Source organism: Ostrea edulis, chromosome 7 (assembly GCF_947568905.1).
Source record: "Ostrea edulis chromosome 7, xbOstEdul1.1, whole genome shotgun sequence".
Lineage (NCBI taxonomy): Eukaryota > Metazoa > Mollusca > Bivalvia > Ostreida > Ostreidae > Ostrea > Ostrea edulis.
The window spans coordinates 22,579,098-22,602,794 of record NC_079170.1 but is presented as its reverse complement, the minus strand read 5'-3'; the positions used below and the strand labels follow the sequence as shown (position 1 = coordinate 22,602,794).

The 23,697-nt window shown below is 36.2% G+C and overlaps 3 protein-coding genes across 3 annotated transcripts in view; 2 read left to right on the top strand and 1 right to left on the bottom strand.

Annotated features, from left to right (window-relative positions):
• Positions 1–1,562: 1,562 nt before the first annotated feature.
• On the top strand, positions 1,563–12,130 carry LOC125654369 (actin-related protein 8-like). The gene is made up of 12 exons (XM_056143708.1): positions 1,563–1,682; positions 2,420–2,584; positions 2,917–3,027; positions 3,811–3,915; positions 5,219–5,392; positions 6,498–6,608; positions 7,313–7,428; positions 7,847–8,000; positions 8,551–8,775; positions 9,087–9,342; positions 9,757–9,920; positions 11,626–12,130. Exons 1-12 carry the CDS (start codon positions 1,626–1,628, stop codon positions 11,767–11,769), a joined length of 1,782 nt encoding a protein of 593 aa, XP_055999683.1. The 5' UTR covers positions 1,563–1,625; the 3' UTR covers positions 11,770–12,130.
• A 1,290-nt stretch (positions 12,131–13,420) lies between these two features.
• Positions 13,421–19,269, bottom strand: LOC125654383 (18 kDa learning-associated protein of slug-like). The gene is made up of 4 exons (XM_048884343.2): positions 19,190–19,269; positions 18,949–19,098; positions 16,581–16,628; positions 13,421–13,940 (listed from the first exon to the last, which is right to left on the bottom strand). Exons 2-4 carry the CDS (start codon positions 19,094–19,096, stop codon positions 13,774–13,776), a joined length of 363 nt encoding a protein of 120 aa, XP_048740300.2. The 5' UTR covers positions 19,097–19,098; positions 19,190–19,269; the 3' UTR covers positions 13,421–13,773.
• The window catches only part of LOC125656154 (uncharacterized), a 12,619-nt gene continuing 8,189 nt past the window's right edge, over positions 19,268–23,697 (top strand). Inside the window, exons 1-2 of the mRNA XM_048886744.2 lie at positions 19,268–19,567; positions 23,447–23,697. The exon at positions 23,447–23,697 is cut by the window's right edge and continues 14 nt beyond it. Of these exons, the coding sequence (XP_048742701.1) occupies positions 23,450–23,697 (248 nt within the window). The 5' untranslated portion in view covers positions 19,268–19,567; positions 23,447–23,449. The remainder of the gene's footprint in view (positions 19,568–23,446) is intronic.

Sequence of the window (23,697 nt, the reverse complement as noted above, 5' to 3'; positions counted from 1 at the left end):
CAGCAATTCCCTTAAGCTTTCACTATGGAGGATACAGCCATCATACCAGATCTAGGCACTAGTTCCACCCCTTCTTCACCAGACATCAGAGTCACAGAGAAGGGCGTGTTTAAGCTCCAGTTCGGTCTCAATCCAAATAAGGCGACTTCATGGTCCTGATGAGATTTCTACAAGTTCCTGAAAGAGATGGCTCACTCAGTTACACCAGCACTCGCCAAGATCTTCCAGGTATCCATCAATCAAGGTTAAACACCAGAGGACTGGAAGTCAACAAATGTCTCAACGATATCAAGAAGGGTGACAAAAGCAAGCCTGCAAATCATCAACCTGTGCCCTAGGCCTCTGTGTGCTGCAAGGTGGTAAAGCACAACATCCACAGCCATCTTGTGAACTTCTTTATACAGTAACATCCTAACCGACTACCAACATGGGTTTAGGAAGATTTATTGAATGAATGTTGTTTAACGTCCCTCTCGAGAATATTTCACTCATATGGAGACGTCACCACTGCCGGTGAAGGGCTGCAAAATTTAGGCCTATGCTCTGCGCTAATTATGGCCGTTGAGCAGGGAGGGATCTTTATCGTGCCACACCTGCTGTGATACGGAACCTCGGTTTTTGCAGTCTCATCCGAAGGACCGCCCCATTTAGTCACCTCTTAATTACGACAAGCAAGGGGGTACTGAATACCTATTCTAACCCGGATCTCCACGGGATAGGTTTAGGAAGAAGAGAAGAGATTATGTGAGTCTCAACTGATAGCAACAATCTAGGATCTCGCCTTGGGCATCGAAAACAACACCCAGATCTATGTTGTGCTGTTAGATTTCTCGAAAGCATTTGACAAGGTCCCACACGGTGTGCGAGGATGTATGCTCAATTTGATCCAAAGTTTCTTGTCTGGTCGGATGCAACGAGTATTGGTGGAGAACCATTTCTCATCAACCGCACAGTCTGTTACATCCGGAGTGCCCCCATAGATTGGTACTCAGTCCACTACTATTTATAAATTAGCGTACATCAATGACCCACCTTCCAAAGTGAGCGCCAAGGTCAGATTATTTGCGGAGGACTGCCTCCTGTACAGGACCATCACTTATAGAGGCCGACTCCAAAGGGATTCAGAAAACCTCTAAAAATGGGAAGCAGACTGGCTAATGAACTTCAACCCTGATAAATGTGAGGTCATCCGTATCACCACCAAACGGAAACAGCACATCACCCCATACTACATCCATGGGAAGGAACTGTTACCACCAAGGCCAAGTACCTAGGGTCAACATCTCCAACAACCTTTCGTGGAACCATCACATTAGTCCACTGTTCTTCACTTCCTAAGTAAACTGATTACTTCATGAATACATATTTGCAATTTGTCAATCTTTAGATAAGTAATTTATAATCCGATTTTCTATACGAAAATGCATCATAGTTTTGTTTTATGGTTGTTAAGGTTTTTAAGGGGGCTATAGTCTCTGTACATAAGACTTTATTGCTTATATGCAACGATACATCATGATCGAATAGACATTGTACGAATTAATTGTCATTTATTACTTTCATTTTCATAAGGAAAGTAGAACCGATATGTTGCATTGTGATTGTTGTTTTTAAAGTAAACCAACATGCCATCAAATGCAACGAAGAGGTTATACATTCAAACTCCGGACCCAATTACTGAGGTAATGCTGGGAAAGTTTCACATTATTACACACTGACCCCTGTCCACGCATAACGACTTTATCACACTCACAGGGCCGGCTTGTAAAAGTAAAAGGGGAGGGAGGGGGGGGGGGGGGGGTAATAAAACAAGGTATTGGGTTTTTGTGGGGTTTTCTCTTTTTCAAACTAAAGTTTACAAGCAGGGGACAAGCCCTTATGTCACGATTTTGTGGTAAAACGAAAAGCTATGGCTGCTAAATTGTAACGGAGTTGATATTCTTTTTGTCTGTTATTGAATGCTGTCTCAGTCGCGGGATCGCCGTGTCTCTGCTTGGATGTCCAATGCTCTAGTGATCGAGGTAAAACCACAGCAACTGCCTCTTATTGATAAACCAGTTTACATTTACGTTTAAAATGGCAGGTGCTCTTTTGTTAAATGAAGGAATTAGGAACTGATACTAATAGGAAGAGAGGATACCGGTATGTAAAGAATACAGGTTAGATCAGATTAAAACTAAGACTCCTAGATTGCAGGTCAGTTGAGCTATTTGGTCATTGACAAGTAAACAACTGAAAATTGAATATCACTGGCCAGAAAGCGCAATATGTACAACATGTGGATATAATATGTTTCGCAATATAAGATAATGTGAAGTGTTTATGTAATATTGTTAATCCAAGAGATTGGGAAATTTGAACATGCATTGATCAGGAATATGTGTTGTCTGGTACGGTCACCTGTTTTCTGTTTTTTTAGCCAGTTCAGACCTCCACCATAGTCATCATACACCCCGGATCATTTAATCTACGGATTGGACGAGCATCAGACCCCCTCCCACTAACAATACCCCACTGTCTGGCCAGGAAACGGGTCTCACCAACCAAAAAATCAAGTTCTCTAATATTCAGACCAGAATGTGTTGTAAGTATTTATAGTTATTTAAAAATACTTCAGGCATGACAACATTTATCATGAATATGTTTTTCTATTTCAGTTCGCAGATCGTGTTGAAAATTGAAGTGTGTATTTGAAACTAATAAAATGTGCAAACGCTGTACATATCAAAATGAAAATTAAGAATATAGATTAGAGTTAATTCCTGGTTTAAAATGATAGAATTCTAAAACAAAATCTCAAAGAAATTCTTAATATATTGAAGGCAAGTACTTTTTAGATTGTCTATATCTACATAAAAGTACTAACATAATGCCTGTATGCAATATACATGTAGTTTTTGTTTTGGATACTTACAGCATACAGAGGCGAAGCAACAGTTCAAAGTCGGACTGAAGCAGGCTGAGGAAACAGTCACAACTCGACCGACCTCAACCGGGGAATATCGGCAAACTTCATCGTGTAAACAGGTCTCTTCTCATTTACCCTTCTAAAGATCTTGCAAAATCACATAAACAGGTTTACCAACAAAATAGAGGACGTTCGTTTCGTTGTAGTCTGTAAACCAATGGATTTTTAAGTAATCATTGTTTATCAGAAGTGTTCATTTTTCCAGTGATTGCCTTTACAATTGTCTAAAACAGTATTTTAAAACCACAATTTATACAGAGGTGTGATTTTTCCTCTTTTCAGAGGAAATCCTCTGATTTGCTAAATTTTCAAAAAAACACTCTGGATTTGATCTAAAGTGGCAGAAAATGATATTTTTCCAGGTAGGGTGAGGTGTTTTCCTCCTTTTTTGACCAGTTTTAGTCTGATTTCTGACGAATTCAGTCACATCCCTGTTTATAGGTCTTTGTTTTTTTTGTTTTTTTTTTTTTTTTTTTTGGTTTCTTTTTTTTTTTTTTTTTTTTACATACAAACTGATCTTTCCTGGTGTAAACACACATACTTTTCTAAATAGGCATTGGGCCACTAACCTGGAGATTTAATAAATTTTTTGCAGATTGCTTTCTAATAAAACTGCATTTTTCTTTTACTAAAGAAAGTAAATTTGAAAGTTTTCAATTACAAAATCTTGTTGTACAAATCCTCCACTTATCATCCATATCAAATTTCTCTGGTGTAGCATACCTCCTTAAATCTACAAGTCTCCAGACAAGGTTTCTCTCATTTGACATACTCGTTAAGTCTCAGCATATAATGGTTACCTTTGAGAATAGTTGTTGATTTAAAGAAATCTTATATTGTAGCTTTACAGTTATAATCATGGTGTGAAGGGTCAAAGGACAGAGGTCATTTGCCCACAATGCTGGACAAAGACGGACAACCAGCCACCTATCATTGTTGGCCAAGAGGTAAGTGTACCAGTAAATGTTAGAGTTATTTAGTTAACTCTGGACAAATTGAATTCTGAAAACCAGCTGATTATTAGTCCCTTAAGAGTGTAGCTGAAGGGGACCACTTGTTCCACTGTCTGCCCATCCATCTATCTGTCTGTAACAACTTAGTTTTCCAGACTTTTCCTCATGCTTTCATTTAAGACGCTGAAATTTGGTGATTGGCTTTAATGTATGTTCACAGATCCAGAGAAGTTTGATCACAGTTGACTGTTTTTAGAGATTTATGGGGTTCTGTACTGATTGTAGTTTGATCACAGTTGACTGTTTTTAGAGATTTATGGGGTTCTGTACTGATTGTAGTTTGATCACAGTTGACTGTTTTTAGAGATTTATGGGGTTCTGTACTGATTGTAGTTTGATCACAGTTGACTGTTTTTAGAGATTTATGGGGTTCTGTACTGATTGTAGTTTGATCACAGTTGACTGTTTTTTAGAGATTTATGGGGTTCTGTACTGATTGTAGTTGTCCAGACTTTTCACCACTATGCTTTAACTCGGGAATCTAAAGTAGCTAATGAGCAGATACAGATTAAGTTTCACTTCGTTACAGAGTTGGCGTATTCTAACAAAAATTGTAAGACTTAATTTCATGGTTGACTGAATTTCTTTAATTCTTGTACTCTGTCTAGTTCTCTTAATAATTTTTTTTATTTTTATTTTCTTTTTTGTCTTTGTAAACAGAGTCAGGATTGCTGTCGTGTTTTGTGAGGGGAAAGCTCACTTTGCAGAGACGTGCTTATATAAGGTTTTGATAAATGATTTGTAAAAACACATGAATCTACACATATAGAAGCAATCTTTATAAGTTCCCTGTGCAATCCTCCCAGAACATTTTCCACATGTAATCTTGTTGTTTTACCAGCTTTCTTTGGTTTTTGTGAAAACAGTTTATGAAGGACATTTATATACAGCTTTTTCACGCCATTAAAAACCATTATATACAGGGATATATTTGCCCACATTTTATTTTCACTCCTTTCGTCTTCTCATTGGGTGAATTTAAGACAAGGCGAAAACACAGCCATGTCAGGGCAAATTCAAAATGGGGCAAAACCATTTGCAAGGGTAAAAGGGCAACAACAAAAAAACCATGGAGAGAAAATTGCTTTGTATACAGTATGTCAAAGACATACCCCGTCGAATGATATGACTTATTGAAAATGTGTAGACTTTGTACATGAGAACCTGCAACTCAAGTATTGCCATCAAAGACAGAATATGAATTGAACACTGAGGCAAACTTGCATCTCTTTTGAAGGCTCTCTATGTGAATCCTGCAGACAGCTACAATCTTCACTGGCCAATCAGACGGGGTCAGCTGAATATTCATGATGGTCCAGGGGGAACCATGACAGCAGTGTTAGCAGACATCGAGGCTATCTGGGCAACTGCATTACAGAAACACCTAGACATACCACTCAAAGATCTCAAGGTAAAGATGTGTGTAGACTTATCACTCAAAGATCTCAATATATAGATATGTGTAGACTTGTCACTCAAAGATCTCAGTATATAGATATGTGTAGACTTGTCACTCAAAGATCTCAATATATAGATATGTGTAGACTTGTCACTCAAAGATCTCAGTATATAGATATGTGTAGACTTGTCACTCAAAGATCTCAATATATAGATATGTGTAGACTTGTCATTCAAAGATCTCAATATATAGATATGTGTAGACTTGTCACTCAAAGATCTCAATATATAGATATGTGTAGACTTGTCACTCAAAGATCTCAGTGTATAGATATGTGTAGACTTGTCACTCAAAGATCTCAGTATATAGATATGTGTAGACTTGTCACTCAAAGATCTCAATATATAGATATGTGTAGACTTGTCACTCAAAGATCTCAGTATATAGATATGTGTAGACTTGTCACTCAAAGATCTCAGTATATAGATATGTGTAGACTTATCACTCAAAGATCTCAAGATAAAGATGTGTGTAGACTTATTCAGGGTTTGAAACAAACTTAAAACCTTTATTAGCCATGTTGGCTTCTGACTCCCACATAAAGATCAGCCCAAGTTCATCTCCTGCTTCCAGGCAGGAATCGCTTTCAGTCATTGGGAAATGCCCTAACGTGCGGTATACAATACACTGAATACTTGTAGTGATTAGCTTAGAATGCTACACTACCACATAACCTTGCTATTTATACCAAATAACTTAAGTAACTGAAAGGTAAATCTATTGGAATAATCTAATGTACAGAATTACAAAGCAGAGACTGTTGCACCCAGATTTATCAAGATGATAAAATCAGACAATGAATGTCTGTACAACACCACTATTGATTAATGATATGGGAATATCTGTGTTATCATGTCTACGGGAATATCTGTGTTATCATGTCTACAGGAATATCTGTGTTATCATGTCTACGGGAATATCTGTGTTATCATGTCTACGGGAATATCTGTGTTATCATGCCTACGGGAATATCTGTGTTATCATGTCTACGGGAATATCTGTGTTATCATGTCTACGGGAGTATCTGTGTTATCATGTCCTGGTTTATATTTTACAGATGTATAAAGCCCTGCTGTTGATTCCCGATGTCTTCAATCACAAACACACAAAGCACCTGATGAATCTGCTGCTGGACAGACTGGGGTTTGGTGGGGCCATTCTGCACCAGGTGTGTCACAGATCTGTTTTGTCTTTGGACAGTCTCTGTTTTATGCATGATGTTATGTGAGTTTTTTGTATTCTGATGTAAAATGGCTATATAAAACACTGTTTTTCTTCTGTAAAATATCAAGCATGGGCTTGAACAAACTTTATATTCATATCATATATTCATTTTTGCAATTTGAAAGCAAAATTTTGATAAAAATGTTCACAAAAATGAGCATTTTAACTAAATTGGGGGGGGGGGGGGGGTGGGTTATATATTTCATGTCACTTTTGATGTTATGTACTACGAATGACGATAGAAAATCATTTGAATCTATATTGGACCTGATTTCCTTTATGAAATTAGATGTAGATTTTTCATTAAAACTTTTTTTTTAATTTTATGGGAACCAAGAAACTTATTTTTATTATGAGCCAATCAAAAAAAAAAAATTTCATTGATACATGTATGCTGATTTCAATCAATTTTGCGACAAATGAGTGTAGTTTCTTTTTTGGTAATGTTCATATTCATCCACACATATACAATACTGATTCTATAGTACTATGCATTATATTGATGAATGTTACAAAGCAAACTTTTTAGATTGTTAAATACTCTCATTTAATTCACGTGAGTGTGACAGGATCCAAAGAATCAAGAAAATCTAAAGTATTGATGCAACAAGTATTTTTCTAAAGTATATATTTACAATCTTCTCCTAGGAATCAGTTTGTGCAACTTTTGGGTCAGGGGTCAGCAGTGCTTGTGTGGTGGATGTTGGAGACCAGAAAACCAGTGTGTGTTGTGTAGAGGATGGAATATCTCACAGAAACACCAGGTAAGGAACCGGAAAACCAGTGTGTGTTGTGTAGAGGATGGAATATCTTACAGAAACACCAGGTAAGGAACCGGAAAACCAGTGTGTGTTGTGTAGAGGATGGAATATCTTACAGAAACACCAGGTAAGGAACCGGAAAACCAGTGTGTGTTGTGTAGAGGATGGAATATCTTACAGAAATGCATCCCAATCTCTTCACCCCATCACATAGTGTAGTTAGCATACATGCAGATCTAACATCTAATTTGGATTAGATTGATATCAAATGAGTGATAAGGCTGAAGGTTTTGATGTTGTGTTGTTCTTCACCTCAGTGTAAATTTGATCTGTATACATCATGCTTCTTTTAAACAAGTAATATGCATGTGCAAAGTGTATGTATGTTATGATTTACAACATGGTGGGTTTTTTTTAACAGAGTGACAATGGAGTTTGGTGGAAGTGACATCACCAGGTGTTTTTTTAATGTGATTCAGAGGTCGGGAATTAATTTGAGGGAGTTAGACCCACAGAGCACCGTCGACTGTCTTCTCCTGCAGGAAATGAAAGAAACCTACTGTAATCTGGATCAGGTAATTGTTGTTCGGAGAGTGTTCATACTTAACATGGCACAGTTCTAACGAAATGTGTTGGTGCTCATTTATGGTTGGATGGAATGAGACAGTGCAGGTGAAGTGTTGATAGGTATATATTTGAAATTCTTGTGTTTTCCAACACGTTGTGATATTGAAATGAATATAAAGTGTCAATATGGGAAGAAATTGCAGGAAAGAAAAAAAAAACAAGTATTAATACCTCTCATGTTCATTACCCACTGCACAGGTAAGTAATGGCCCATGATAGTACGACCAAACCTCATTATCTTGAACTCGTTGGGGCCAAGAAAAAACTTTGAGAGATCCGAGGGTTCGAAATAATTAGGTTAAAATATTTACAGAAAATGTAGTTGTGACTTTCTACTCACTTCGACTTATCTATTCGAGAAATCAATGTACAAGATACCAAATTTAACTGTACAGTATTTATCTGTCCATCAGAAATTGATATTACCAGATGAACGATCGATTCTTTTCTTCATTTGTATTTGTAAACCCTGTAATACATGTATGTTTGTGTGTACAGGATGATGGTGGAATAAAGGAGCACTCCATTCTGATAAAGAGGCCAGAGCAACACATTGTGAAGTATCCCATCAGACTTGGCGATGAAGGCATCCTTGCTCCCATGAGTCTCTTTTTCCCTGACCTCTTGACCTTACATGGAGACTTGGCACATGTCCAAAAGAGAAGTGAGGGAGATCCAGAGGACCCACATGATGAGTTTTATCTCAAAATGACCTCAAGGGAGGTAACTTGTCCTGACTTTATTTGTTTGAATAGTTTCGTTGGTACATGTACAAAATAAAATGACTGAAGGAATGCCTGACAATGAAAGACAAATTCAGAAACCTGTCTCCTAGCTTTTATCTCGAATACCAATGGGCTAATAACTACACGAGTAATCTACGAAATTATCTGTATCACAGTCTCTATGGAAACATGATTATATTCATTATTGTTATGAATAAGTAGTACACTAAATTGTCCAAATGCAGAAAAGAAACATTCTGATGATCAAGAATCCTATTTTAATCAATGCATACAAATCATCAATTTCAGACAAAACTGGCAAAAAAGAAAGAGAACTCTGACAACAAAGACGCCAACGAGAGCAACATCGGGCAGTTTGACGACTCAACGTATCAACCCCAGATGGACGAAGACTCGAATGACAACACCGAGTCTTTGCAGGTTGTGGACAATCAGAAGAGTGGGCGGGGAATGGAGATGGAGGAGGAGCCAGAGACCGAGTCAGATTCTGAAGTTCAGTTAATGGGCATTGACCAAGCCATACTACACAGTATCGATAAGTGTGGTAAGCACTGAAATTGTGGTATAAATACTGTTCTATGACTTAACCTTCATTTGCATCAACTGCTAATTGATTTTGAAAAAAGAACTTTTATTAAGTGTTGTACACTTAGTGCTATGTAAAATATTTAAGAGTTGTTTCCCTTTAACTATTTCAATTAGACTGAAGAGTTTGATTAATATATTGTATGACTGAGTATTTTTGCCAGCTGCAGATGTTGCGAAATGGTTGTTATATTGCACTGCTTTGTTTGTGAAAGCCACTTTTCACATTTGTTAAAAGATGTTATATGTGAATAGAATGAATTTATTTTTTTACGATTTTTTTTAATATTATTTTTCCGTAGTTTGTAGGTCCTTTTGATAGAAAATGTGACATAAATTGCAGTGTTTTAACTGAACTGCCTTGTTTGTGTAGACAATGATGAGACCAAGAAGAAGATGTACAGCTGCATGGTTGTGGTGGGAGGCGGGATGATGTTTGAAGGAGCTCAACAGTGGCTCCAGTACCGAGTGTGGGTGGGAATGCCGCCACAGTACCGATTAATGCTGGAAACCATGGACGTCCTGACCAAACCTAAGGTAAGTACAGCAGCCCATAAGTGTTCATATAGTGTTCATCAAAAATGTGACAAGGTATTCAAAACTATTCAGACACTTTTAAGAATAGCTGAATACTGTAAAGGGCTTTATGAATTTTTCGGGGCTAGAATTTCCCAAAATGTTTAGCACTTATCTCTTACATAGTCTGTCTAAATGTTAGAATCATTAAGTTCAGTTACAGCCATACCCCAATACTTTGTGAGATCTTTAATGAAATTGTGAACATAGTGAAAATAAAACCCATGCGAATATTTCACCCTTTACAGTAACACTGATCTTACACTGTCTGCTTGCTCTGTGCTATTTTGAATGGTACCTTGGTACATGTTTATGTTCATTGCTGTTCTTTTCTGTATCGATGGGATGCTGTTTATATTCAGTGCTGTTCTTTTCTGTATCGATGGGGTGCTGTTCTATTAATTGCTGTTCTTTTCTGTATCGATGGGGTGCTGTTTATATTTGGTGCTGTTCTTTCCTGTATCGATGGGATGCTATTTATATTCAGTGCTGTTCTTTTCTGTATCGATGGGGTGCTGTTTTTATTCATTGCTGTTCTTTTCTGTATCGATGGGATGCTATTTATATTCATTGCTGTTCTTTTCTGTATCGATGGGGTGCTGTTTTTATTCATTGCTGTTCTTTTCTGTATCGATGGGGTGCTGTTTATATTCATTGCTGTTCTTTTCTGTATCGATGGGGTGCTGTTTTTATTCATTGCTGTTCTTTTCTGTATCGATGGGGTGCTGTTTTTATTCATTGCTGTTCTTTTCTGTATCGATGGGGTGCTGTTTATATTCATTGCTGTTCTTTTCTGTATCGATGGGGTGCTGTTTATATTCATTGCTGTTCTTTTCTGTATCGATGGGGTGCTGTTTATATTCATTGCTGTTCTTTTCTGTTTACCTGTGCCCGTGTTTACATCATTGTTCGTGGGGGATTGTTGTTTGTGGATTTCGTGGGTCACTCATACCCATGAATTTACGTGTTCTCGAACATTTTTTGAAACCAAGTATAAAGTTACATGTATCTTTCCTAGTGACATTGTATCACTTACTCATTAAATTACATCCCCATGAACCAGCAATATTTTAGAATAGCAGGTGTCTGGATGTACAGGCTGTAGAATAGCAGGTGTCTGAATGTACAGGTAGTAGTGCCAAAATTGATGAAGACAGATCATTTAATGTATACACTGTATACATTGTACATGTGACATTTGATTCCGCCATGGTTGATTATATATATTTACTTTCACTGAATCTTTTCTCTTATATTTCTTTTGAAATTGACATTCCTTTCCTCATGCAGTAAATGCATGTTTGTTGCAAACTAATCCGGTTTTCTAGTACCACCTGTCTGCAAAATCATTATCAAATATGGAGTGCCATCAAGGTCAAAGGGTCCATTGGCTGTTCTGTTTTTAAATGTAACAAGTGGGGTCAACCATATGATATTTTAGATCTTAATTTTAGTTTAAATAATACATAAAAATATAAATATAAACAATGAAATGTCCTTCTTTGTTGTTTCATCAGGTGATGAACGTAGCAATCATTGCAGAAAAAAAATAGCATTTTTTCTGCAATGCAAGCTACCTTCATCTCCTGATGAAACAACAAAGGAAGCATTTTATTTTTTAAATAATGATACATGTAAGATTTTTGCACTTATATTTGTTTTTAAGGAATTGGATCCCCAAATGGTTTGCTGGAAAGGAGCAGCCATCTTGGCCTGTCTGGACACCACACAGGAGTTATGGATTACACAGAAAGAGTGGAAGCAGTACAGTGTTAGAATGTTGAGGGAGAGGGCTCCATTCATGTGGTGAAGAAACTCAGGCATAACACACAGACTGGGGAAAAGCCCTGTTCAAGTGGTGAGGAACGTCCGGGATATCACGCAATCTAAATGTACATTCGATTGCTGTGTTTTGTAGGTGGAGCACACTATGAATGTTAACCATAGTGAATTATAAGGACTAGATCTACTCAACCTAGTGCCATCAGATTCCTGAAAACTGACCAAACGTTTGTGTAACTGCTCTCTGGTAAAGAAGAGTGTGAAATATTCGATTGGAAATGTTCAATACCAAGTGTGTACAAAGTCCAAAACTGCAAAGTAATAATTAGGTCATTATATACTTTGTAAATTGACGCCGTCAGTTTTAAAATAAATTCTTAAATCTCTTAGACTATCAGTTTTGAATGAATGTTACAACTGTTACAGGACACTTTTGATACATGTATTTAAAACAAAATAGTATATCTCCATCATAATAAGACAATAGTTCATTTCATGCATTTCTGGTGAAGCAGTGGAGTTGGACAGACCCACTTTTAACATAAAAACTTTCTCATTTTACATTCCTTCTTTTTGGTCTTCCTTCTCAGTCTTTGTGTTTCCATTGGATTGTTGAAATTACCTCAGTTAAGAAAACATTTAATTGTGTAGTTACATTATGAAAATTACATACAATATCCACATATATTCATCATTATATGCAAGGCATTGAAAGTCAGACAGATATCAGTCTGATTGAAATCATTCCCTCCCTCCCCCCTTCTCCATACACTGACACTTGAACCTGCACTATGTCGGGATTGATTGATTTTTCCGCCACACTCAACAATTTTTCAGTTATTTGGTGGCGCCCAGTTTTTATTGGTGGAAGAGAGAACCCAGATACAATGTACCTGGGAAGACCACCGACCTTCTGAAAGTAAACTGGGAAACTTTCTCACTTACCGGCGCAAGCAGGATTCGAACCCGCGACGACAGAGGTGAGAGGCCATGTGATTTTGAGAGCGATGCTCTAACCACTCGGCCACGGAGGCCCCCACTACGTCAGGAAGCTTTCATGTAAATATCAAATCTTCTGGCCCAGTGGTTTTTGAGAAGATTTTCCCTATTTATTCCCATGTGAAACTTTGATCCCCTATTGTGGCCCCATCCTACCCCATGGGTCATGATTTTAACAAATTTGAATCTGCACTATGTCAGGAAGCTTTCATGAAAATCTCAACTCTTCTGGCCCTGATTTCACACAACTTTGAACTGTTTACATACTGATTTGATTTAGTTTGAGATACCCTATAAATTCTCGGGTAAAACTTTATCCCTATTTAAGTCAAAAGACTACTTAAATATGAATCTGACTACCAGTGCATTGGAATGCTAAGTTTGCATAAAAAATGACTACAGTGTAATTATTACCAGTGATCCTTGATATGAAGTTTTCAAAACTATGATACATTCAAATGGCAAACCTCTGGTCTCCTGCTGAGGCCTAATCTTACCCACTCCTTACCATGAATTAAAGAAACTAGATGCTGCATTACATGGCCCTGGTATTCAGACATATATACACCGATTGTCACAAGCCACGGCTCAAACGTACGCTCTTCTCCCCTTTCACCTTCAGATATGCAACACCATGGTTGTAACTTTCCACACGTAAAAATTGAAATAATATTTATCAATGAATGAGGCAGCCAGTTTAATTTTAAGAACAGTAAAAGATATACATATTATGAATCTATGAACGTCCATCACAAAGTATTCCCTTTGTGACAATGGCTACCATCATCAGAACAACGACAGATCCTCTCTCACGTTAAAAGGGAAAATAACAAAATTTCACGTGTAAACAATTCCATATTTCATATCAATTTCTTCGTGTTCTTTACAGCAAACCAAATGTTGCCAATACACGTAAGTTTGTTAACTATTAAGTTAATCCATATTCATGTGGGTGTCATAATCCCAATCACACTGGATTTTCTCCCTTTTCAAACGTCAACAAAATACATAAATCAACAAAGTCTCCGGGAAGTCATCGCCTTTTCGTGGTCTTCTTCTGAATCTTGTCTTTTTTCTTGGCAATGGCTTTTAGTTTGCCTTTGTGCTTCTTGATCCGCCTGGAGTTCATCCACACAGGGTAATGTCCATTTTCATCTCGGAGAGTTTTGGGATCTCTTGCTTTAGTGTCCACTTCCATACCTACAATCAGTTGAAGTACTTCAATTACAGTATGCTACTTACTTTATTTAGCAAATGTTTCAATCGTGCTACAAAGAGATAGCATATATTTTGTGAATAGTCATCATGATATATTTGAGGACTAAAGCACTGAGATGCATCATAATATTCATGTGTGTGTCTAATTAAACATGAATTTAATGTCAAAAGTAAAGAGGAAATGTGAAAGAGAAGCCATTCATACACAGGTACACACTTTACACCGGATTATAATGAGTAACAGAACACACCCCCTATACATGTACCTATAATATAATACTACATGACCGGGTTATAATGAGTAACAGAACACACCCCCTATACATGTACCTATAATATAATACTACATGACCGGGTTATAATGACTGTAACAGAACACACCCCCTATACATGTACCTATAATATAATACTACATGACCGGGTTATAATGAGTAACAGAACACACCCCCTATACATGTACCTATAATATAATACTACATGACCGGGTTATAATGAGTAACAGAACACACCCCCTATACATGTACCTATAATATAATACTACATGACCGGGTTATAATGACTGTAACAGAACACACCCCCTATACATGTACCTATAATATAATACTACATGACCGGGTTATAATGACTGTAACAGAACACACCCCCTATACGTGTACCTATAATATAATACTACATGACCGGGTTATAATGACTGTAACAGAACACACCCCCTATACATGTACCTATAATATAATACTACATGACCGGGTTATAATGACTGTAACAGAACACACCCCCTATACATGTACCTATAATATAATACTACATGACCGGGTTATAATGAGTAACAGAACACACCCCCTATACATGTACCTATAATATAATACTACATGACCGGGTTATAATGAGTAACAGAACACAACACCCCCCCCCCCTATACATGTACCTATAATATAATACTACATGACCGGTTATAATGAGTAACAGAACACACCCCCTATACGTGTACCTATAATATAATACTACATGACCGGGTTATAATGAGTAACAGAACACACCCCCTATACATGTACCTATAATATAATACTACATGACCGGGTTATAATGAGTAACAGAACACAACACCCCCCCCCCCCTATACATGTACCTATAATATAATACTACATGACCGGGTTATAATGACTGTAACAGAACACACCCCCTATACGTGTACCTATAATATAATACTACATGACCGGGTTATAATGACTGTAACAGAACACACCCCCTATACATGTACCTATAATATAATACTACATGACCGGGTTATAATGAGTAACAGAACACACCCCCTATACATGTACCTATAATATAATACTACATGACCGGGTTATAATGACTGTAACAGAACACACCCCCTATACGTGTACCTATAATATAATACTACATGACCGGGTTATAATGACAGTAACAGAACACACCCCCTATACGTGTACCTATAATATAATACTACATGACCGGGTTATAATGACTGTAACAGAACACACCCCCTATACATGTACCTATAATATAATACTACATGACCGGGTTATAATGAGTAACAGAACACACCCCCTATACATGTACCTATAATATAATACTACATGACCGGGTTATAATGACTGTAACAGAACACACCCCCTATACATGTACCTATAATATAATACTACATGACCGGGTTATAATGAGTAACAGAACACACCCCCTATACATGTACCTATAATATAATACTACATGACCGGGTTATAATGAGTAACAGAACACACCCCCTATACATGTACCTATAATATAATACTACATGACCGGGTTATAATGACTGTAACAGAACACACCCCCTATACATGTACCTATAATATAATACTACATGACCGGGTTATAATGACTGTAACAGAACACACCCCCTATACATGTACCTATAATATAATACTACATGACCGGGTTATAATGAGTAACAGAACACACCCCCTATACGTGTACCTATAATATAATACTACATGTAACATCTGCTACATGTTAATAATTAATTAGTTAGCAAAAGGCATGCAAAATAAAGGCCACAATTCCTCTAATGTTATTGGAATAATTAAGTACCATATCGAAATGCCAAATGATGGTTTTTGTATAATCAACCTTTTCTTTGATGCAAATCAGCAGCCATGCGATGAGAAAATAAACTGAAAAAGTTAGATTTTTCTGCGATTTACTAAAAGGCATTTCACCCCTCTTGGACCTCTAGCTGTTTTACAAAATGAGGTGATACATGCGCTGAAGTCATTGTTTATCATGGAGGCGAATTTGACAGCAAAAAGATATACTGTTTGAAATGACGATGATTATCTTTGCTTTAGTATGGAATTTAATAGTTTCAATTGCATTTCCTTGCAGAAAAATCATTCATGAATTGATTTATGTAAGTTTTCGAACAATTCACATCAAATGTAAGCTGAATTAAATTCAAACTTCAAACTGAAGCGCGACTGATTTCCCACATACATTATGAAGGCTTGGACAGAATCGAGGGGGATAGGAAAGACTGAATATAAATAACCTCCCTCGTTTCCACAGAAATTACGGAAAACCAAAAGTAAATCGATTCAAGCATATGAACAACAACACTTTCCTTACCTGATGATTCACCTGTTGGATTATCATTGCTTCCCAGTGGCTTTCTTGCTGAAAATGTACCAAATTATTACACACTAAAAGGAAGTGTAGCAATGTAACAGTATATATTTATAAATTATATGAACAACTAGAGCAAAGCTCGTTGCAAAGCAACGAGAGGTCTTCCGTTGGAGCTGTGTGACATAAAAACCTTGAACTTTGAATAAAGGTGTACTATAAATTTTTATCGTAAGGTGTTTAATAAATTTATACTACTCAAGTACATGCGTGTATGATCTCATTCCACGAATCAGTCTTTTGAGGCACGCGTGTATGTGGGATTAAATTCTTTCAGCATTTAACTTTTCAGTCCCAATAATGAAGAAAAAATTACTATTTAAATTTATGAAATTTATGGCTCAGGACATACAATAAAGGTTTATTGTTGTTACCAATATTTTATCATACAACAAAATTATGATAGCATAATATTCAGACTGAAAAGAATAATTCATCGAGTTTGAATTATTTATACATACAAATCAAATAAATTGCTCTCAAATCTTGAATATTTTATTAAACTTTAATATCTATCTGCGTAAATACATGTAGGTATATTATGTACACAGTGCGTACAGAAGTCGCATATGAATTTCATGCCAGGGGCACGTGCCGAAGTTACATAATTTGGACCAGGAGTTCTGAATCAATGTTTAATCAAAGTCATTGTTTTTAAACAATAAAACAACAAATCATTTGAAATGAGACTGGTCAGCCATGGGTTTCTGAATATTCTATACGCATGTTTAGATTTGGTTTAATCATGATTATAAACTATTGATTTCAAAACATGTTCAGAAATAATTCGTTATGTTTGTAAAATGTATCCATTTTCTTTTTTACATCGAAGAATTTGAGTAAAGCTTGTGTGTTCAGTTAAAGTAGTGTGAAATCACAGATCGCTAGTCCAGCAGCGATGAATCTCTGATATTAAACACACATTCAATTAGACATGATTGAGAAACGAACTGTATATTAAATTGCAGATTTTAAAATTGATGCCTGATTCAATGCTCTAGAGTTTTGAATTTAAAACAAATCAAACGTAAGACCAGGGACGTATAAACAAGTATATACATCCCCAGAAAGACTGAATTATTCGAAAAATCCAATATGATAAAAAACATGACATTCTGTGTTATATTTAGGACGACAATGTTTACTTTGTGTACATGCCCTGGTTCACACGCGATGGTTCCTCGAGGCAGTTACGTAATTGTAAACAAAAACAAACCCCCAATGCATGTAAGATGTGTGTAGTTAATGACTGAGTTATTCTATGCTTGAAGGTTTGTTTCGTCAATTAAATATATCGTTGTTTTAATAACAAACGTAGAAGAGATAACCTTTTCCTCTTTTTTTCTTTGGATCGATTGTTTATATTAAAGCTACTAAATAATAAAAAAAAAAAAAGTTGTCGATAGATGATTTTTAAAGGAACCATAGATCATGTTAAAACCTTATTTTAAAAGAATATTAGCATTTCATGACGTCAGATTTATCAATTAAAGCAAGTTTATTAAAGTTATACGCATATTTCCCCCCCCCCCCCCCCCCCTTCACCTACCTAATGATACAGTTACCTGTTTGCGGGTCAAGCTTTTTACTCATATATAACACAATACTCGAGCAAAATATTATGTTTATGAGATCAATAAGATGTTAAAGAACAACTTTTCCAGCGAAAGCCATATCGAAATATTTACCGTTTTTGAGTTATAAAGCGAAAACTTTGAAGATCCCCAGATCCCTCATTTAAGGGGCCAGCCCCTTTTTAAGGATATCAAAAGAAAGCTCTTAACATTTTGCACAACTTTTGTTCTACATGTCTTAACAAAATATTTTTAGTTTAAAAGATACAAAGGAAAATATGTGTAATTTTTTGCTCCTTTAGGCGTCCTAATTTTTTAACCCTGTCAACCACCATTTCGAACGCTGTAATCAAAAAACCAAAAACGATGTGCACAACTTCAATGCTCCTACTTTTCATTTTCAATGCATTTTCTGCTCAAGCTTATACAGTCTCGGAGCCTTTGTCTGGAAACCAAAGCCCCTAAAATTTCATTCAAAGGGGAATAACTCGTGAACAGAAGGGAATTTCTGAAATGTAGTAAATGATTTTAAAATTGTTCTGTAAAGTTTATAAAGCCTGAAATTTGAGCAAAATCCATGCAGAAATGAGCGAGATATGAAGCTTCAAAGTTAGCATCTAGGAAAAAGAAAGAATAATATATAATAAGAATAATCTTAACCAGCACAATCAGTAGAAGGTCTTCCGTTGTTACGGAAGACCTTAATTAATTTTTTTTTCAGTCTTTGGTCTATCTACCTGTATACAGTTCCTTCATCTCCGTTTCGTCCTCATTCTCCGTTGAGGCCACGATCTGCTTTAATTTCTCCAGGTCTTTCTTGGCATACCTTTCCCTCTTTATGTTTCTTAACATCCTTTTTCTCTTGCTTCTTATACTCTTCGCCATCGCTGAAAATTTATTTTGTCTTCAGATAAATTGTTTTTTCAGTTTAACATTTCTATAAATCTCTTTAAAAATTAGTTTAAAGAATCTTCTTACCAAGTTTATTTACTGTCACTGCGTTGCACGTGTATGTCAATGCACCGGAAGTTTATTCTTAATGTCTTAGTCTTTTATATGTTTTGAAAGTGGGGTATAACTACATGTTTCGTGAATGTTAAAAGGTTAACAATTTTTTTTTTATTGACTATTGATTTGAGATCTTTTGAACACTGAAGTGAAAATTCTGTATTAATTGGGATAAATCAAGTTTATTAACAATTTGGATATTTTATTTTGAGAGAGAGGTAACTGCCATATGAAGTCATTCCTTGTTGTTTTTACGTTGATTATACCACACTTTAAAGCGCCCAATTGACATTGAGTAAAATTAAATCGTAATCGCAAGTGTACAAGTACTTCACCAAATTGTAAAGGGTACGTGTTTTATTGTTTATTATCACTATCCGTCTAAATGGCCACGTTAAGATCAAAGGTTCCAAAAGCAAAATATTCACATCCTTAAGGCTTATAAGCACTATATGATATATATGCCAAGAACCCGACTCCATTGGTGTCAATTCGGTCCCAATCTGATTAAAATTAGATAGAATGTTCTATCGTTAAAATGATAATGTCCTACGGACCCGATTTAACGATAGAATGCGTCCTATATACCTGCAATGTAGCAAAATGAAAATTGCACACAGTGCATGTTTCGGTAAAATTATGTAACACATCACTCATATGCATTTGGAAAGTTACCTTAACGACCCACTTGCCGTTAAATCCATTTTAATTAGTTGAATTTGAGAATGTAAACCCACGAGTTTGAATTTCGCTGCTAACACCTTCCATTTTACCGGAACTTGTCATTGCGTATACGCACAGCGTGAAATACTGAATATTAATGACGTTCCAAATATGGAGATATAGCCTTTTACGGAAAATGCTACTACGCTCTTTACTACTTCGTTATTTGACATGAAAATGAATTTAAAGTTTGAAATAAATGTTAGAAATCGAGAAATATATGTTAACTAAATATTGTAACATGGGATTGAAGTAATATTCTCCCTATATAAACTTTTGCTGAAATTTGATTTCATTGATAAAGAAAATTAACCAGAGTGCACTGAGACATGCAGGAATTATGGGAAAACAGTGGATGCTTCAGAAAATGGCGGGTACGGATGAAGCCATCAACATTCCTAATTTCCTTTAATGGTTTATATGATCTCATAATCAAAATGGAATCCAACAATTGCATAAGCTGTAGAAAAACTTTTTCATGTTCCAAAAACCCTGGAAACAAGAAAAGTCTGACTTCTAAATTGGTTAAGATTGACAGAACTGTGAAAGATGTTTTACAGAAAGACTTAGGGGTAAAGACGCAGCAGATCGTTAACTTTCTGTCTCCACGCCATGTGTATAAACCGGGTTTTTTTTCACCAATGCCTTATATGGTAGTGGGCCGTTCTTATTTGCAAATTAGGTAAGCGTTCGTTTTTCGAAAACAGCAGGGTGTTCCGATGGCAGTTTCCGGTAAAATGGCAGTCAGTTCGAATCGAGAAAAGTGACATTTCAAAGTGTTGAGTTTACAATATTATTATACGATTTTTTACAGTGTTAAGGACTTACAAATTACCAATGAGGTTAGTTGTATATAAATTTAACTTTAAATGTACGCGTTTATTCTTTGATAAGTTTAAAATCGTTTTGGAGCGATTCCGCAATTTTCTGCTACATTACGGGTATATGGGAGGTATTCTAACTGTGGTGAGGGCCTGTCCGGAGACACAGTTAGATTATTCTAACTAGATTAAAATCAGCTCCTCGATCCGCTCCTTTATATCGTGTAGCGACAAAATATAATAAAGGAGCAGATCGAGGAGCTGATTTTAATCAGATTGGGTCGGTCCCACAGTTGATTCGTCCACAGTTTCAACTTATCCGTCCGATCTGTTCTCTATCACACAAATAATAAATACACAAGGGAAGAATCGAAAGTAGCACACAATTTGAAAACAAATTAAAGATATAATAAATGAACAGATTAATTACTTATGGGAAAATTTTTGCATGCGTATTTCAACACAATTTAGCAGAGATATTTTAATTTTTTTTAGGTATCTGAAGTTAGATATTACAGGGTTCGAAATAAACTTTTACAAGCACTAGTCCGTACGGACTAGTCACTTTTGATGTTCACTAGTCCATCCAGTATATCATATTAAATGATCTTCATTTTATTCAATAGTATTTAATGAAACCAAACACATCACAGTTTCAAGCAATTCAGTTTTTGACAGAAGAAAAAGACCACCATACTTTATTTTGCATTCAAGATCTTCAGAAGCATACAGTAACCTCCGAGTTAATCCTTTTATAAACATCCATAAGTGCATTCGATATCGACGTTCCCGTTGTTTTCGTGCTCAGTTCTTAGAGTCTCAGGAGTTCGAAATTTTATCAATAAAGTCAATAAAATTCACTTGCTTTACCAAGCCATGAGCTATAATGTTACGAACTCCTATGTTAGAGTTGCGAATGACGAGAACATGTGCTTGTTCTTAGATCACACTACTTGCAGTTCTTGCACCTCGAACCCGTTCTTGTGATGCGTACTCGGAGTTCGGAATCGGCAAGAATTTGTGCTCGTTCGAAGAGCGGCGGTCTCGAACACGCTCCATGTGTTTGGAAGATCAGGATGTCATAGTCACACAAACACTTAACCATGCAGGTAATCGACCATAAGTTCAAACATCTAAGAGACTCAGACAAATCTTGCTAAAATCTTAACCAATATTCAAGATTGATTTCCGGATTTCCACTAGTCCGTACTGACTAGTGCTCTAGAGAGTTTACTAGTCCGACACGTTTTTTTACTAGTCTTAGACTTACGAACATGAGGTAATTTCGAACCCTGTATTATAATTAGATTTTTAAACTGTAAGACTAAGGTATGTAAATAAAATTGTTTAATACAACAATAAGCAGTGTTCGAAATTGATTTAAAACTTGGTATAGACCACGGGTCTATGCCAAAACAAGATGACATATAGACCTCATTGAATTGCATGAACTGCAACATTGAAAAAAAAACACCCAGAAATCTATAACATTTTCATTTACTTCTAATGTGCTTAGAAAGCATATTTTCTTTTCCATTTCCATACTATTCTCCTTACCTTATAATGTTTATCACATGTCAACTGACCATGCAGGGTCCTTTGGGATACCTATATTGCTTTTAAAAATCTAGAAATCGGCGTACACAATTTGGTCTATCTAATTACAATTGGCATAGACCAGTATCATTTGATATAGACTCAGTCTATGGTTAATTTCGAACACTGCAATAAGGCTTTATAATTTTTGTTTGAGCACGATTGTTTATGAAAAAGTGTGCTCATTAATTATTGTAAAATTTAAGTTTATACAGCAATCAATGTAAAAATGTGTCCATTAATCATTCTGATAACACCTTTGATAAAACTTTTAGAGTTTTGCCTTGTTTTACAATCTTTGATCATTAATTGCAAGAATAACACCTTTTATTGAACACCAAAAATGAACTCCCTATCCAAGCTTATCCAAACTATTGAAAGTTTTTCTTAAAGAAAAATAATTGCTATAAGTTTAGGAATATTTTTTGATCTACCAAAACCAGGGATATATATGTCGATTTTCAAAATGGTCCGTCACTAAAACGTAAATAACATTTGGAAAAATGGTTAAAAAAGGTGATATTTATTACATTTTTCTAAGGGCCTGATCAACCTGAGGACAGATTAACTAGGGGACGGATAGTCTAGGGACTTATCGGTAATGGGACGAATCGACCAAGGGACGGATTGATAATGGGACGGATCGACTAGAAATTGACTCCTTTATTTTCATCTCCCTATTGTGCCAATCTCTTCATTTACTTGTCACTTATTATTTAAAACACACAAAATTCAGTAGACAAAGCCTGTGATGATTTGACATCCATTATCTTATAATTCACTCAAAGGGGTGGGAGGGGGGCATCCTCACAAGCCAAGTGTCTGATTCATTTACTCTCATGATGAGAGTAAGTGAATTGGACGCTTGGCTTTGAAGATGTGGGGTAGGGGGGGTGTCTTGGTCAAAACTATGTGAATTTAGTTTTTTGTCAGACATTGAACTCTTTAGTCTCTTTGCCCACACATAATCACCCTCTCACAATCCCTCGTTCACATTTTCACCTTAAACAAGTCAGTGGTCAGATCAGAACACCATTTAATGGAATTATTGTCTGGAAAAACTTGTGATAGTCTCATCTTCATTTAGATAATGGCATTACTGTCCAGAAACACGTGTCGACTTTTGGGCTGTTGTCACTTAACAAAAAATCAGAGCTTTGCCCCACACAACAAACAAAAGAGACTTCGACATGAGAGGTGGGGAGAAGTGAGGGAGGAGCGGGACTCCCTGAGGTCCGCCCCACAAAATAACCTACTTCTGGACTTACTTGCCAGCAATAAACAAATGGTAAACAGCAAGGACCCCTTCTTCATGATGGACTACCTCATGAAGAACAT